Source organism: Perca flavescens, chromosome 3 (assembly GCF_004354835.1).
Source record: "Perca flavescens isolate YP-PL-M2 chromosome 3, PFLA_1.0, whole genome shotgun sequence".
In the NCBI taxonomy this organism is placed as follows: domain Eukaryota; kingdom Metazoa; phylum Chordata; class Actinopteri; order Perciformes; family Percidae; genus Perca; species Perca flavescens.
The window spans coordinates 10,226,284-10,241,335 of record NC_041333.1 but is presented as its reverse complement, the minus strand read 5'-3'; the positions used below and the strand labels follow the sequence as shown (position 1 = coordinate 10,241,335).

Sequence of the window (15,052 nt, the reverse complement as noted above, 5' to 3'; positions counted from 1 at the left end):
AGCCAAGCAGTAATTAATCGTACCAGTGGGAAAATCTGGGCAAGAAAAATGGCTCCAAAACAATCGGAGCTCCCTCACCAACTGCCACTGAGACGTTGTCGAGCAGGGCAGTTAATCCTCCGCTGTTCCAGTGGACTCTCTCTGCAGCAGTTGTACTCAGTTACCTCTTAGCTGCTACACGAAGCACAGCATCGTTGAAAAATAGCAGTTAAAGGACTGCACGACTTTTTGGAAGTGCAGCCCATTGTCGTTCATCATTTTAGTCAGTATGTGACAAGAGAACCAGCTCTTGAATCAGTATGTCTATATTGTGTAGGTGGATAGATGCAAGGGACTGACACTACACTAGAAGTCGGACAATAAAAACTGGTTGCATCTCTGAGGCTAGATGGCTAATATACACCTGCCAAGATTGGTAAAATAAAGTACAGTATAACAAATGCTGTCTTAGTGTAACATTGGATTACAAACAGGGATTTCCTCTGACTTTGTGTTGTACTACTAGACCCCTAACATTAGATATTAACACAGCTAAAAGCCATATTTAGCTTTACGAAAATTAGTGTTGCTACAGCGTTTGCAAACATTAGTTGCCGTTAGCTTAGCTCGTTAGAGTTTGTTGCTGAGACAGAAGCAAGTCTCAAACAAGTACATTTTCTCTAACTGTGTAGTGTTTTAAGTATTTTATTAGCTAAAAATCAATGTCTTCATGGGGCAGCCTCTAGCTCACACAGTAGAGCGTGCGCCACATGTAGGCTGAGTCCTTTGCAGCGGTGCGGGTTTGAATCCGACCTGCTGCCCTTTGCTGCATGTCATCCCCCATCTCTCTCCCCCTTCCATGTCTATTCTCTGTCACTGTCCAATAAAGGGAAAAGACCCAAAAAATAATCTTTAAATACAAAATCAATGTCAATATTCATAAATATGTCCTCATTGGTGTAAAACACACGTGTCAAACTCAAGGCACGCGGGCCAAATCCGGCCCCTTGCAGATTTAGATCCGGCCCATATATCAATTTTTGCGCCAAACCAAAAACACAGGAAAGTGTTTTTTAAACTGCAATTACCTGACATTCAAAGCAGAATTTGTCAGATTTGCCGACTCTGAGAATCAGAAATTCCCCCAAAAGCAGAGAGAGAGTTTTCATATTCAGTCTGTGAAACAGGTTGTTGTTAAAAAAAATGTTTTTGCTTGATTTACTAAATTCTGCGATGGCTAAGGAACTGTTTTGATGACTTTTGTAAGGGTTCATGTCAACGAAAATGTGACAAAAAGTGTACAAAAATGTCGGAAAAAGCAACAAATTTACAAAAAGGTGACAAATGTCTGAGAAAGCCATAAAAACGTTGGAACGAATACAACAAAAATGTTTAAAAAAAAATGACATGCAGTAACAAAAGCACATCAATAAACTCTCCATGTCTGGCCCTCGGTGTGATTCTGTTTTTCCAGTGTGGCTCTCTGGGAAAATGAGTTTGACACCCCTGGTGTAAAATGACCTCTGCCAATGATCTGACTTATCCTCGTAAGCGAAGAATGTCTTTTTTTTACATTGGACGGGCAAGTCCAAGGAGGCATTCTTGTCGTTCCGCCATTTTGAAAAACTAGAATCGTTGAGCGGGACATAAAGCACTAGCCGACCTGTCTAGCTAATCCAAAAAGCGTTTTCGTTCAGATCCAGCGTCACGTGACTGAAACCAGCTGAAACGGAGGAGATCAGTGAGAGGGGCTTGTCACCGCCCCGGCAAATTTGAAAGCCTGCACTGCCCTTTAGTTCATAATGGAGGATCATGCTGATGCCGAGCCACGGGACAAAAGGAATTCTCGTCGCCAAAAAAGCGAAAATTGGAAAATTTGGAGTTGTCATAGCTTCTTGGTACATAACGGCTACCGTAGTTGCAACACGCATTTGAAAAAGCGAGGCGCTAAGAGAGCACTATTCATTTGAATGCAAAATACAATTTCACAGCTAGATGGGAGAAATTTCTACACAGTGTACCTTTAAGTAAATGATTTGTTCGTCTGAAGATGCCATTTTTTGTGTGTCAGAAAGTGTGGGAGATACGTGGCTTGTGAAAAATGGGTCCAATATTTATTTTGATTCATATCGTATTTTACAAACTACATGTGTTTTGTCTGCGGAAATCTTAATGTGTAAAGTAACTAGTAACTAAAGCTCTAACAGATGAATGTAGCGGAGTAAAAAGTAGAATATTTCTCTCTGAAATGTAGCAAAGTAGAAGTGGAAAGTGGCATGAAAAGAAAAGACTCAGTAAAGTACAAGTAGCTCAACATTTGGACTGAAGTACAGTACTGGAGTAAATGTACTTAGTTACATTCCACCAGAGCATGTTCTTTAATCTGGAGCCTTCTGGCCATATTCATCCGATCCCATCACTTCTCCATCCCCCCCTTTCCCTCCCCTCCCCTTATCAGGCCTGCGCCAAGAGCTCCATGGTGCTGCACAGCTACGGCATGCTGCTGCCCTGCGGCATCGACAAGTTCCACGGCACCGAGTACGTGTGCTGTCCCTCCTCTCGCAGCGGGGAGGCCGCCGCCCCTTCCCTGCCCTCCCAGGAGGACGACGAAGAGGAGGAGATGGAGGACGAGGAGATTGACGAGACCGACCTGGAAGAGGAGGACGCCGTAGAGGACAGGTGAGCAGGCTGCGCCGGGGTGCGTGATCATTGCATGCAGTGTTTTCTCTCGGTTTGTAGAAGACTTAGGTTTGCGTATTTATAAGAAAATGGGATGTTTTTCAATTGTAAAACTTGCAATTTCCCCGTACATTTTGTCAGGGGTGTAGCGGTAATTTCCCAAGTAAGGGGGGACAGATTGTTCAGGAGGAGGATTTTTATAGAAATCTGCGGGTCCTGTGGCCGGGTTGCATCAGTGGGTAGAGCAAGGCGCACATATACATAGAGGTTTATGCCTTGATGCAGAGGTCCAGGGTTTGAGTCCAACCTGGGACGATTTCCTGCATGTCTTCCCCCTCTCTCTCCCCTTTCTCACCTAGCTGTCCTGTCCATTAAAGGCAGAAAAGCCCAAAAAATAATCTTAAAAAATAAATAAATAACAAATCCGCCAGGGGCAGGTTCTGGTTGTAAAAGGCCAAATTTGGTGGTCTCTGGCACATTCTAATGCCACTATTCCATCATATACACTGATCTTACACTTTTCCTCCCTATATTCTTTTGTATATATTGCCTTTTGTTATATATTATTCTCCGTGAACCATCACCTTATCGTGGTGGAGAGGTTTGTGTGTGTCTGTGAACCTGAGGGCTGTGTTGTCTGGAGCTTTGTGCTCCTGGTAGGGTCTCCCAAGGCAAAGTGGTCTCAGGTGAGGGGCCAGACAAACAATGGTTCAAAAACCCCAATGAAAAAGCTAAGCAGAGATGGATTGACCCTGCCCGGAGGAAGCCCGGGGCCCCGCCTGGAGCCAGGCCCAGACGGTGGGCTCGCCGGGCGAAGCGCCTGGTGGCGGGTTTGCCACGGAGCCCGCCGGGCACAGCCCGAACAAGCTACGTGGCAACTCCCTCTCCATCCCATGGGCCCACCACCTGTGGGAGGAACCGTTGGGGTCGGGTGCGATGCCACATGGGTGGCAGTGAAGGTCAGGGGCCTCGACGGACCAGACCCGGGCAGCAGACGCTGGCTCTGGGGACGTGGAACGTCACCTCTCTGGGGGGAAGGAGCCGAACTGGTGCGGGAGGTGGAGCGCTACCGGTTAGATCTGGTGGGGCTTACCTCTCACGCACAGTCTTGGTTCTGGAACCATACTCCTGGATAGGGGTTGGACTCTTTTCTTCTCCGGAGTTGCCCAGGGTGTGAGGCGCCGGGCGGGTGTGGGGATACTCACAAGCCCCGGCTGAGCGCCGCTGTGTTGGAGTTTACCCCGTGGACGAGAGGGTCGCCTCCCCACGCCTGCGGGTTGTGGGGGGAAAACTCTGACTGTTGTTTGTGCATATGCACCAAACAGGAGTTCGGAGTATTCGGCCTTCTTGGAGACCTTGACTGGAGTCCTGCATGGGGCTCCAGTGGGGGACTCCATTGTTCTGCTGGGGGACTTCAACGCACACGTGGGCAATGATGGAGACACCTGGAGAGGCGTGATTGGGAGGAACGGCCTCCCTGATCTAAACCAGAGTGGTTGTTTGTTGTTGGACTTCTGTGCTAGTCATGGATTGTCTATAACGAACACCATGTTCGAACATAGGGATGCTCATAAGTGTACCTGGTACCAGAGCACCCTAGGCCGAAGGTCAATGATCGATTTCATAATCGTTTCATCTGATCTGAGGCCGTATGTTTTGGACACTCGGGTGAAGAGAGGGGCAGAGCTGTCAACCGATCACCATCTGGTGGTGAGTTGGGTCAGAGGGTGGGGGAAGACTCTGGACAGACCTGGTAAGCCCAAACGTGTAGTGCGGGTAAATTGGGAACGTCTGGAGGAGGCCCCTGTCCAACAGACTTTCAACTCACACCTCCGGCGGAGCTTTTCGTGCATCCCTGTGGAGGCTGGGGCATTGAACCCGAGTGGACAATGTTCAAAGTTTCCATTGCTGAAGCTGCAGCGAGGAGCTGTGGTCTTAGGGTCTTAGGTGCCTCAAGGGGCGGTAACCCACACGAACACCGTGGTGGACAACGGTGGTCAGGGAAGCCGTCCGACTGAAGAAGGAGTCTTTCCGGGATATGTTATCCCGGAGGACTCGGAGGCAGTTGCAGGGTACCGAAGGGCCCGGGGGGCTGCAGCCTCTGCCGTGAAAGAGGCAAAGCAGCGGGTGTGGGAGAAGTTTGGAGAAGACATGGAGAAGGACTTTCGGTCGGCACCAAAGTGCTTCTGGAAAACTGTTCGCCACCTCAGGAGGGGGAAGGGGAACCATCCAAGCTGTGTACAGTAAGGATGGGACACTGTTGACCTCAACTGAGGAGGTAATAGGGCGGTGGAAGGAGCACTTTGCAGAACTCCTGAATCCGACTAATACGCCCTCTATGTTAGAGGCAGAGCTGGAGGATAATGGGGGATTGTCGTCGATTTCCCAGGCGGAAGTCACTGATGTAGTCAAACAACTACACAGTGGCAAAGCCCCGGGGATTGATTTAAAAAGGGGGACCAGAGGGTGTGTGCCAATTATAGGGGTATCACACTTCTCAGCCTCCCTGGTAAAGTCTACTCCAAGGTGCTGGAAAGGAGGGTTCGGCCAATAGTCGAACCTCGGGTTGAGGAGGAACAATGCGGATTCCGTCCTGGTCGTGGAACAACGGACCAGCTCTTCACTCTCGCAAGGATCCTGGAGGGAGCCTGGGAGTATGCCCAACCGGTCTACATGTGTTTTGTGGATTTGGAGAAGGCGTATGACCGGGTCCCCCGGGAGATACTGTGGGAGGTGCTGCGGGAGTATGGGGTGAGGGGGTCTCTTCTCAGGGCCATCCAATCTCTGTACAACCAAAGCGAGAGCTGTGTCCGGGTTCTCGGTAGTAAGTCGGACTCTTTTCAGGTGAGGGTTGGCCTCCGCCAGGGCTGCGCTTTGTCACCAATCCTGTTTGTAGTATTTATGGACAGGATATCGAGGCGTAGTCGGGGTGGGGAGGGGTTGCAGTTTGGTGGGCTGGGGATCTCATCGCTGCTCTTTGCAGATGATGTGGTCCTGATGGCATCATCGGCCTGCGACCTTCAGCACTCACTGGATCGGTTCGCAACCGAGTGTGAAGCGGTTGGGATGAGGATCAGCACCTCTAAATCTGAGGCCATGGTTCTCAGCAGGAAACCGATGGAATGCCTTCTCCAGGTAGGGAATGAGTCCTTACCCCAAGTGAAGGAGTTCAAGTATCTTGGGGTTGTGTTCGCGAGTGAGGGACAATGGAGCGGGAGATTGGTCGGAGAATCGGGCGCAGCGGGTGCGGTATTGCATTCAATCTATCGCACCGTTGACGAAAAGAGAGCTTAGCCAGAAGGCAAAGCTCTCGATCTACCGGTCAGTTTTCGTTCCTACCCTCACCTATGGTCATGAAGGCTGGGTCATGACCGAAAGAACGAGATCCAGGGTACAAGCGGCTGAAATGGGTTTCCTCAGGAGGGTGGCTGGCGTCTCCCTTAGAGATAGGGGTGAGAAGCTCACTCATCCGTGAGGAGCTCGGAGAGAGCCGCTGCCTTTGCGTCGAAAGGAGCCAGTTGAGGTGGTTCGGGCATCTGGTAAGGATGCCCCTGGGCGCCTCCCTAGGGAGGGTGTTCCAGGCACGTCCAGCTGGGAGGAGGCCTCGGGAAGACCCAGGACTAGGTGGAGGGATTATATCTCCAACCTGGCCTGGGAACGCCGGGATCCCCAGTCGGAGCTGGTTAATGTTGCTCGGGAAAGGGAAGTTTGGGGTCCCCTGCTGGAGCTGCTCCCCCCGCGACCCGACACCGGATAAGCGGACGAAGATGGATGGATGGATGGATATATTATTTTATTATTGCCTCTATCTATATGAGTCTATCAACATGACATGTCCCACACATACTCTTTGTGGGGGTTTGTCTCTTTGTTGTTGTGTTGAGTCTCTTTTTTTTGTCATTTTTCTTTTCTTTGGGGTTGTTTTTGGGTCTCTGTGGTCATTCGGCGTCTCTTTGCAGTCTGTTTGTGTCCCTTTGTGGTAGTCTTGCGTCTCTTTTTCACATCATTTTGGTTTATTATCACCATATCTGTGTCTAAAACATTAAGCTAAAAAGCTAGAGCAGATATTTAATAAATAAATAAATAACACTCAAAAAGCTTAAATACAAAACTCGCTGAAGAAGTCAAACTACAATCATTAGATCTGAGAAAAGTCTTTTAGTTACATTTAATTATTGAATTAATTGCTGCCCAAACGGCTCCGGGGGGCTGCACCTAACCCTTCTGATGCCAGGGAACACCCTGGCAGGTCTGTGAAATATTGCTCGGTAACGTCCGCTCTGTTGCGAAGGGCGGGCGCCGCTGGCCATCTGGATGAATGAAAGTGTCCTGACATTGACCTGTGGCAGCCGCTCTGCCTCGTTTGATGAATCGCTCCTCTTCCTGGCTTTCCACCCCTTCACTCAATCACCTCTTCACCCACCTCCCCCAGTGAGACACCGGCCGACGAGCAGCCCACGCAAAAGGAGGAGCCGGCGCAGGGGGAGGAAGACGAGGATGAGGAAGACGAGGAGGAGTACCACTACGTCTACGAGGACGAGGAGGCGGATAAGGAGGACGAGGACGAGAAGAAAGAGATCAGCAAAATGTCCGAGAGCCAGGACGAGGACAAGACTCTGCAGGAAGTGAAAGGTTGGTAATGAGTTTAAATTCTGATGTACTTGTCCTACATTCTCTCTCCCTCTCTTTCTCTCTCTCTCTCTCTCTCTCTCTCTCTCTCTCTCTCTCTCTCTCTCTCTCTTATTGGCACTACCACTTAAAATATAATCAACTTTTTTTTTACTTTTTTTTTTTAATCAGTCTTTTTATTGTATTTTCATATACAACAAACAACAGATACATAACAACCCACTTTTAGCTTTTAAACTATCGACAGTTGATGCTTAAATCTCAGCCAGACTGTGATTAGACAAGCGTGTGCATCAGCATCACCCTTTTCTTGTATGTAATGTTCTGCTTTATCAGAGTACGTAAGGATGGATCATGCTGCCTTTGTTTGTAGCTAAACTGTTGCTAAATCCTGCTCATGTACAAACAGGAGTTGCTCCAGTTTTTTTTTTTCATTGTGTTGTGTAATCATATTTTTGGACAAAGCGGAGGTAAGGAGTGTTAGTTTGTATTTGAGAGTGGGATGACGTGCTGCCCCCCCGGCGGCCTGATGATCTAACGCGCTGTCCCCTGGCAGCGGTGTGCACCCTGGAGGCTGAGACCGGCCCCTGCCGCGCCTCCATGCCCCGCTGGCACTTCGACATGAGCCAGAGGAGGTGCGTGCGCTTCGTATACGGGGGCTGTGCCGGCAACCGCAACAATTTCGACTCGGAGGAGTACTGCATGGCCGTGTGCAAGCGCCTGAGTAAGTCTCACCAGACGGAGGCCTCTCTCTCTCTCTCTCTCTCTCTCTCTCTCTCTCTCTCTCTCTCTGTCTCTCTGTTTTTGTCTCTGATGCAGACTCTCGGGCTGAAAAACACTAGGATAATATGGGGCTAGTCTTCAGCTTTCACTCATCAAAGCACACAGCTGTTATTAGCATGCCTCCTCCACATCAACACTCAATTCACCCAACGTCATCTTCCTTTCTTTATTTTTCCACTGATACATCAATTGCTGCAACTTATGATTATTATCTGTCAATAACTGTAAAATGAAGTGTCAGTCCTGAAGAGGCCGCTTGTTGTTGCTCGTTTTGCCAGGTTAGCATTTGATAATCCAAAGATATGTAATTTACAATGATTTAAAGGGGAACTATGCAGACTTTTTTTTTTTTTTTTTACCTTAATTTACCTTAACTGAGCTTCGGAGTCATTGGAATGGTTATATGATTTTTTTTCGGGTTGTAACGAATTGCTTCACGGCACTGCACACATACAGGAACCAGCTAGCTATAAAAACAAGGTAGCAATGGTGTTTTTCACACTATCGTCACGGCTGAGCCGGCAAAAAAAAGGAAGCAGAAAGTTAGGAAAGCATTGTCAGAGGAACAGAGAAAGAGGAAACGGCAGACTGACCGAGCCACAAGTAAACATAGAAGGTGCCAAATATCTTTTCCGAAGCTGTAGAGGGAGCTCTATAAAGAAACATGCGAGCAAAAAAGTGAGAAAACAGCGAAGAAATTGCCAAAACTGCATAGCGCCCCTTTAAAACAAAGCACCAAATCTTCACATTTAAGAAGCTTGAAGCAGATTTTGCTTAATAACTTGAACAATTTATCTAAAGTATTGCTGATTTTTTTTCCGTCAGTATATTATTCCAATACTAGTTTGATCACTGTATCACTGCATAAAAATGTGATGTAGCGTCCAGTTCTTCACTAATAGATCTTAATGTTTTCATTTCTGGGACACGCTGGTCCATTAGTTTCACTTCTTTCTCTACTAAACTGGAACTGTTGAAATGTTCAAATTTAACTAGATCGGACAGATAGAAATGAATCTTATATTAAGTTTTATTTGAATAAATACATTACTTAGAAATATTCCCATTTAAAAAAAAAAAAAAAGCTTACTCTGATTCATAGTCCTCTCTACTTATTATCAGATTTTTTAGACTGTATTTTCTTTAGCCAGTGTTTCGTACAGCTGCCGTGTTCGGACAATGTTGCATAAATTGGAGAAATGTGGCTTTGTGTCTTAAATGAAGTAAAGGGTTTCGTAGAACTTTAGTATCGGTTCCAAAACTCAGACATCGTAATTGAGTTCCACTAAATCTAAGAATTTAAAACAAGTACATTTTCAATTGGGATACAGAAGTAAAGTTTTCATTTTAATTAATGGTCATTCACATGCATGCAACTTCAAACACACTTTTCTTTCTCCTCTGTGTGCATGTCAGTGTTCACTCCTGTCATGTTTCTGTCTGTCTGTCTCTCTCTCTCTCTGTCTGTCTGTCTGTCTGTCTGTCTCTCTCTCTGCCTCTGTCTGTCTGCTACTAGAGCACTGCCACTACTTTTTTGCCAGAATCCCACCAGCATATGTCAGCAAGCACCTTTTTTTTTGTTGCACCAACGACTCACCCCTCATCAGAAATAAAACATTATTAGGAGCTGAAGCCGTAAAGTTCAAAGTAGTGAAACTGTGCGTCATCCGTTGACCCGTGCCTCCTGTTTTTGACGCTGAGGTGAAACGATGAGGTCTCTTCCTGTTTGCGAGCCCGGAGCATTATTGTTCTTGCGAGTTGCGGCGGTGCGGGGAGTGAGTCCTGCGTGACTAGATAGAGAGGAACCCAGAACAGAGCCCTCTGGCCTCTCCCCAGATGACCCGGCCGTCAAACAGAGATATTTCCATTAGTGTGGGAGAGGCGACCTGTCAGCAGAAAGCCAATGGGAAGATGAAAGGAACTTAAAAGGAAGGACTGTCAGATTCTTTTAAATTTATCAGAGTTACTGAGAGTGGAATAACGCCAGTGAGAGGAGTGCTTCTCTGAGGATTTTTGCCCAACTTCAATCTGCATTCCACTTTGAACTCTCTCTCTCTCTCTCTCTCTATCTCTATCTCTATCTCTGTGCCCAATCTTCTGTCTGTCTTTCTCTCTCTGCCTACCTGTGTCTGCCTGGATCAGCCTGTCTGTCTGTCATTCTCTCTCTGCCTACCTATGTCTGTGTGTCTCTCTGCCTGGATCAGCCTGTCTGTCTGTCATTCTCTCTCTGCCTACCTATGTCTGTGTGTCTCTCTGCCTGGATCAGCCTGTCTGTCTGTCATTCTCTCTCTGCCTACCTATGTCTGTGTGTCTCTCTGCCTGGATCAGCCTGTCTGTCTGTCTGTCTGTCTGTCTGTCTGTCTGTCTTTCTCTCTCTCTGCGTACCTATGTCTGTGTGGCTCTCTGCCTGGATCAGCCTGTCTGATTCAATTCAATTAGCTTTATCGGCATTAATGTAACTAATTAATGAATACAAATACAAATTCAACAATATAAATAATCATATCAAAACCAAAGTCACAATAATAACAATATACCAGTGGTAATAATCAAATTAATATGAGACAAAGCTATGTGTCTCTCTGGTTGACTGTCTGTCTGTCGGTCTGTCTCTCTGTCTGTGTATCTCTCTACCTGAATCAGCCTGTCTGTGTGTCTCTGTCTCTGTGTGTCTCTCTGCCTGAACCAGCCTGTCTGTCTGTCTCTGTGTCTGTGTATCTCTCTGCCTGGTTGTCAGCCTGTCTATCTGTCTGTGTGTCTCTCTGTCTCTCTGCCTGGTTGTCAGCCCTGTCCACTCACCATCAGTTTCTGAATTTGCAGCCGTCACCCCGACCCCCCAGCCCACCGATGACGTGGACATCTACTTTGAGACCCCGGCCGACGACAAGGAGCACAGTCGCTTCCAGAGGGCCAAGGAGCAGCTGGAGATCAGGCACCGCAACCGCATGGAGAGGGTGAGTTACCAGGTCCAGTCCGGACACCACTCCCCTAATTAAAGAGCCGATAAGTACGTATTTGTATTGCTTAATATTTTGCTACACACAACGGGTCAAAAGTTTGGAATCAGATGTGTGAGAGGATTACTTTGAGAGGAAAATGGCTGTTATTGAGGGAAAGAAGAAAAACGTCAATATAACTATATAATATATAATAAGGTGATTTCAAACTTTTACGTACAACATCTGTGATATTGACCAGTACCAGTTAATCAAAGAGTATTTTCCCAGCTGCAGAATGTTCAGAATCTGTTTTGGAACATCCTACCAAAACCTGCAGTACTTCCCAAATGACTGCCTTTTTTTAACCAAAAACTACAAAACTAAAGCGGTACTATTATCACAGAATTATGCATCGTGATAAACATTACATTCACAAAATGAATAGAACTTGTACTCCTTTTAGAGTAGAGGATGGATACCCTTACTGAGCCCGTCCAGACGGGCCAGGCCGGGTTTCGGACAGATATTTATAAAAATGATGTTCGGGTTCGGGTCGGGCTCGGTCACATCAGAGCGATAAGGCATTGAACATTTTTTATTTAAAAAAGCTTATTATGGGGCAGCCTCTATCTCACCCAGTAAGAGTCCTTTGCAGCGGCCCGGGGTTCCAATCCGACCTGCTGCCCTTTGCTGAGTGTCATCCACTATCTCTCTCCCCCTTTCATGTCTATCCACTATCACTATAATAAAGGGAAAAGCCCCAAAATCTAATCTTATTAAAAAAAAAAAAGAAGCTTATTATGTAGGTGCGCGACTGTGTTAACGTGCGCGTGTTGCCCCATGTACGCTAACGCGCTCATCTGTTGACATTTGGGAATGCCTTCCTACAGTTGCTTAATAGAAGCGGGCTTTCCACACAAACAAACGTACTATGTGTCATTAGTAAGAGAAAAAAATGAGATTTTAACTGTGTTGGGCTCGGGTCGGGCTCGGACATAAATATCTTAATGCCTGTCGCGCTCGGGCCGGGCTCGGTTACTGCTCTGTCGGACGCGGGCCGGGCTCGGAGAGAAAAATGCGCCACGATCCACCCTCTACTTTAGAGGACACCCATGAGGTGAAAGCTATTGTTCTTCATTGATTTTTCTCATTAAGAAGGAATCATAGATAAAACAGGCAGATGGCTTCATTGACTATATTATGAGGACAGTGGTGTTGTTAGGCCGTTAGAGTCGAGTAGGTACCATGTAATGGAAAAACGCCATAAACTACCTCGCAACACACGCTGAGGGGAACTAAGTCACAGCAGGAAGAGTAGAGGAGAAATGAAAGAGATCCAGGTGGGAACAACAACTCAATCTTTTGAGATTTCTTTAAGGAATGAAGGCTTTGAATGTACAGTAAATAAGGTGCCAGAGTGCGTAAAAAAAAAGCATCAATATAGAGCTTGTTTAAAAAGAAAATCCGGGGGACGATCCCCCCTGGACCCCCCTCCCCCCTGGACCCCCACCCCCCACTGAGGTCCGGGCTAAGTCTACAATATCCGTAAATCCTAGAAACAGCCCTGAGTGAGGATTCGTTTCGCATCAGTCCTTCTCTGTGACTGTGACCTATTTTGCAATAACATTGAAAGAATGTTGAAACATTTGAAGAAGCAGAAAGAAAATCTGACTTTTTAAAAGTACTAAAATAAGAACACGTATACCGTTTTTGTAGTTTAAAGTGCCCATATTATGCTCATTTCAGGTTCATAATTGTATTTTGAGGTTGTACCAGACTACATTTACATGGTTTCATTTTCAAAAAACACCATATTTTTGTTGTACTGCACATTGCTGCAGCTCCTCTTTTCACCCTGTGTGTTCAGGTCAAGGCAAGGAGCAAAGTCATACTTTAAGGGTCACTTACCTTTGTGCAATGAAAGGCTTTCTTTTGCCTCCAAATGCCTGTTTGACTCACTTTGAGTCGACAGGTGCAGTAGGACCACCTTGCACATCGCTTCAATTTCCGTCTCTCGTGTTCCAGGTAAGAAAAGAGTGGGAAGAGGCTGATCGCCAGGCGAAGAACCTGCCCAAGGCCGAGAGGCAGACATTGATCCAGGTAAGACACACTGGGCCTCATTCACCAATCGTTCTTAAGAACAAATGTGTTCTTAAACCCCAACTTACGCAGTTTTCACGAAGATTCTGGCATTCACCGATGTTTTCTTATTTTGGATTTGTTCTTAGGTAAGAACAGAATCTACGCACACTCAAGAGCAATCTTGCGCAGAATTGAGAGCTGACGTTTCAGCGCAAAACAAGTAGTTTTCGTAGTACCGTTTTCATCTGTTCTAATTTAAAAATGTTATATTTCTTTATAATTTTGTAACTAATTATTTGGTAACACTTTACTTGAAGGTACCGACATAATTGTGACATGACACTGTCATAACTATGACATGACACTGTCATGAACGTGTCATGTCACAAGTTGACATTAACCAGGATGACATTACCAGAAGTTGTATTTGGCATGACAACTTGACATTAAATTTCTTTGAAGTGTCCTTATTAAGACAACTTGACATTAAACAGGATGACATTATGTCATGTTGTCATGACAAAGACATCCTCTGCTAATGTCATCCTGGTTAATGTCAAGTCGTCATTACAAAGACATCCCAAACAAATGTAATGTCAACTTGTCATGACCAAGACAACTTCAGGTAATGTCACTTTGATTAATGTCAAGTTGTCATAATCAAGACAACCCAAAACAATGTCAACTTGTTATGACAAAAAAACGAATGCCACTTAACGACAGAACTCATAAACGTTTATGACTTGTTTATAAGGTTTAGGACACATGGTTATGACAGTGTCATGTCACGAATATGTCGATACCTTCAAGTAAAGTGTTAGCAATTATTTTCATTATTTTACACATAATTATGTTTCTTTGTTTTAATAAATACACACTACACTTACACTTCTGCTCATTTGTAAAGCACTTTGAATTGCATTTTGTATGAATTGTGCTAGGCCTAGGTACTTCATCAGTTCTGCGCCCCTCTCCAGATACCAGCATTCACTGCATGAGTAAATACCATAGACTGTTAACGGTCTTTGGTAATTGCATTCCATGCATCAGTTTTATTTGCTGCTTAATATGCACTGCTGACGCCACTAAATATGATGTCTCGTTTTTTTTGCTATCTTCTTGCAGCAGTACCTCCACTTCAGAATTACCAAAGTTTTTCTTTCTTTTGGAGTCGAGGCCTCCACCATCTTGCCCACGTCTTTTTTTGACATTTCTCTAAGTGTGCACACGGCCCTGCCATCTCATGCCCTTTTATGGGAATTAACGTTTACTTATGCTATATTATAAGTTAATTATTACGAAGACGTTGGGATTCGTCATTCTAAGAACGTACCTGTGAACGATTCTGCTGTTTAAGAACACGTCATGAATCAGACTTAGACTTTTCTTAGAAACTTTCTTTAGAAAAGTCTAAAAAAAACTTGTTAGATATTGGTGAATGAGGCCTATTGATCCTTCCCCCTGGGAGTCCCCCCTTTTGTCTCTTTGTTTGGGTGAGATATGACGGCTTACGGGCCCTGGCTCCCTCGCTCCCTGTGCCAATAAAGATCCTTTTTCCCCCCTGGCTGCTCTATCTTTATCACTCTGACGCTAAATTAGGGCGCTGCTGAATGGGGAGACTTCTAAATGAGTCCCTAACTCCCCTGACAAGCCTGAGTGGCGACATTAGTGAAACCGAGAGCTGTATTTTTCTTCTTCCTTTTAAGTAGATGTCGAAAGAGCTCTGTTGTGCCGCACTGGTTAAGGTGCGTATACATATTTATGTCCGTTTGTGATTTTGTCTGTAGCACTTCCAAGCCATGGTGGAGTCCCTGGAGGAGGAGGCAGCCAGCGAGAAGCAGCAGCTGGTGGAGACTCACCTGGCCCGGGTGGAAGCCATGCTGAATGACCGGCGCCGTCTGGCCCTGGAGAACTACCTGGCTGCCCTGCAGGCTGACCCCCCCAGGGTAAACACTGCACAC

The 15,052-nt window shown here is 46.0% G+C and overlaps 1 protein-coding gene across 2 annotated transcripts in view; it reads left to right on the top strand.

The window, feature by feature from the left end:
• Positions 1-15,052, top strand: part of aplp2 (amyloid beta (A4) precursor-like protein 2) — a 105,278-nt gene that overhangs the window by 65,403 nt on the left and 24,823 nt on the right. Inside the window, exons 5-10 of one of the 2 annotated variants that reach the window (XM_028572590.1) lie at positions 2,438-2,658; positions 7,091-7,290; positions 7,844-8,011; positions 10,891-11,024; positions 13,035-13,109; positions 14,879-15,037. In XM_028572590.1, the coding sequence (XP_028428391.1) occupies positions 2,438-2,658; positions 7,091-7,290; positions 7,844-8,011; positions 10,891-11,024; positions 13,035-13,109; positions 14,879-15,037 (957 nt within the window). The remainder of the gene's footprint in view (positions 1-2,437; positions 2,659-7,090; positions 7,291-7,843; positions 8,012-10,890; positions 11,025-13,034; positions 13,110-14,878; positions 15,038-15,052) is intronic. The other variant, XM_028572597.1, reaches the window with a different exon arrangement.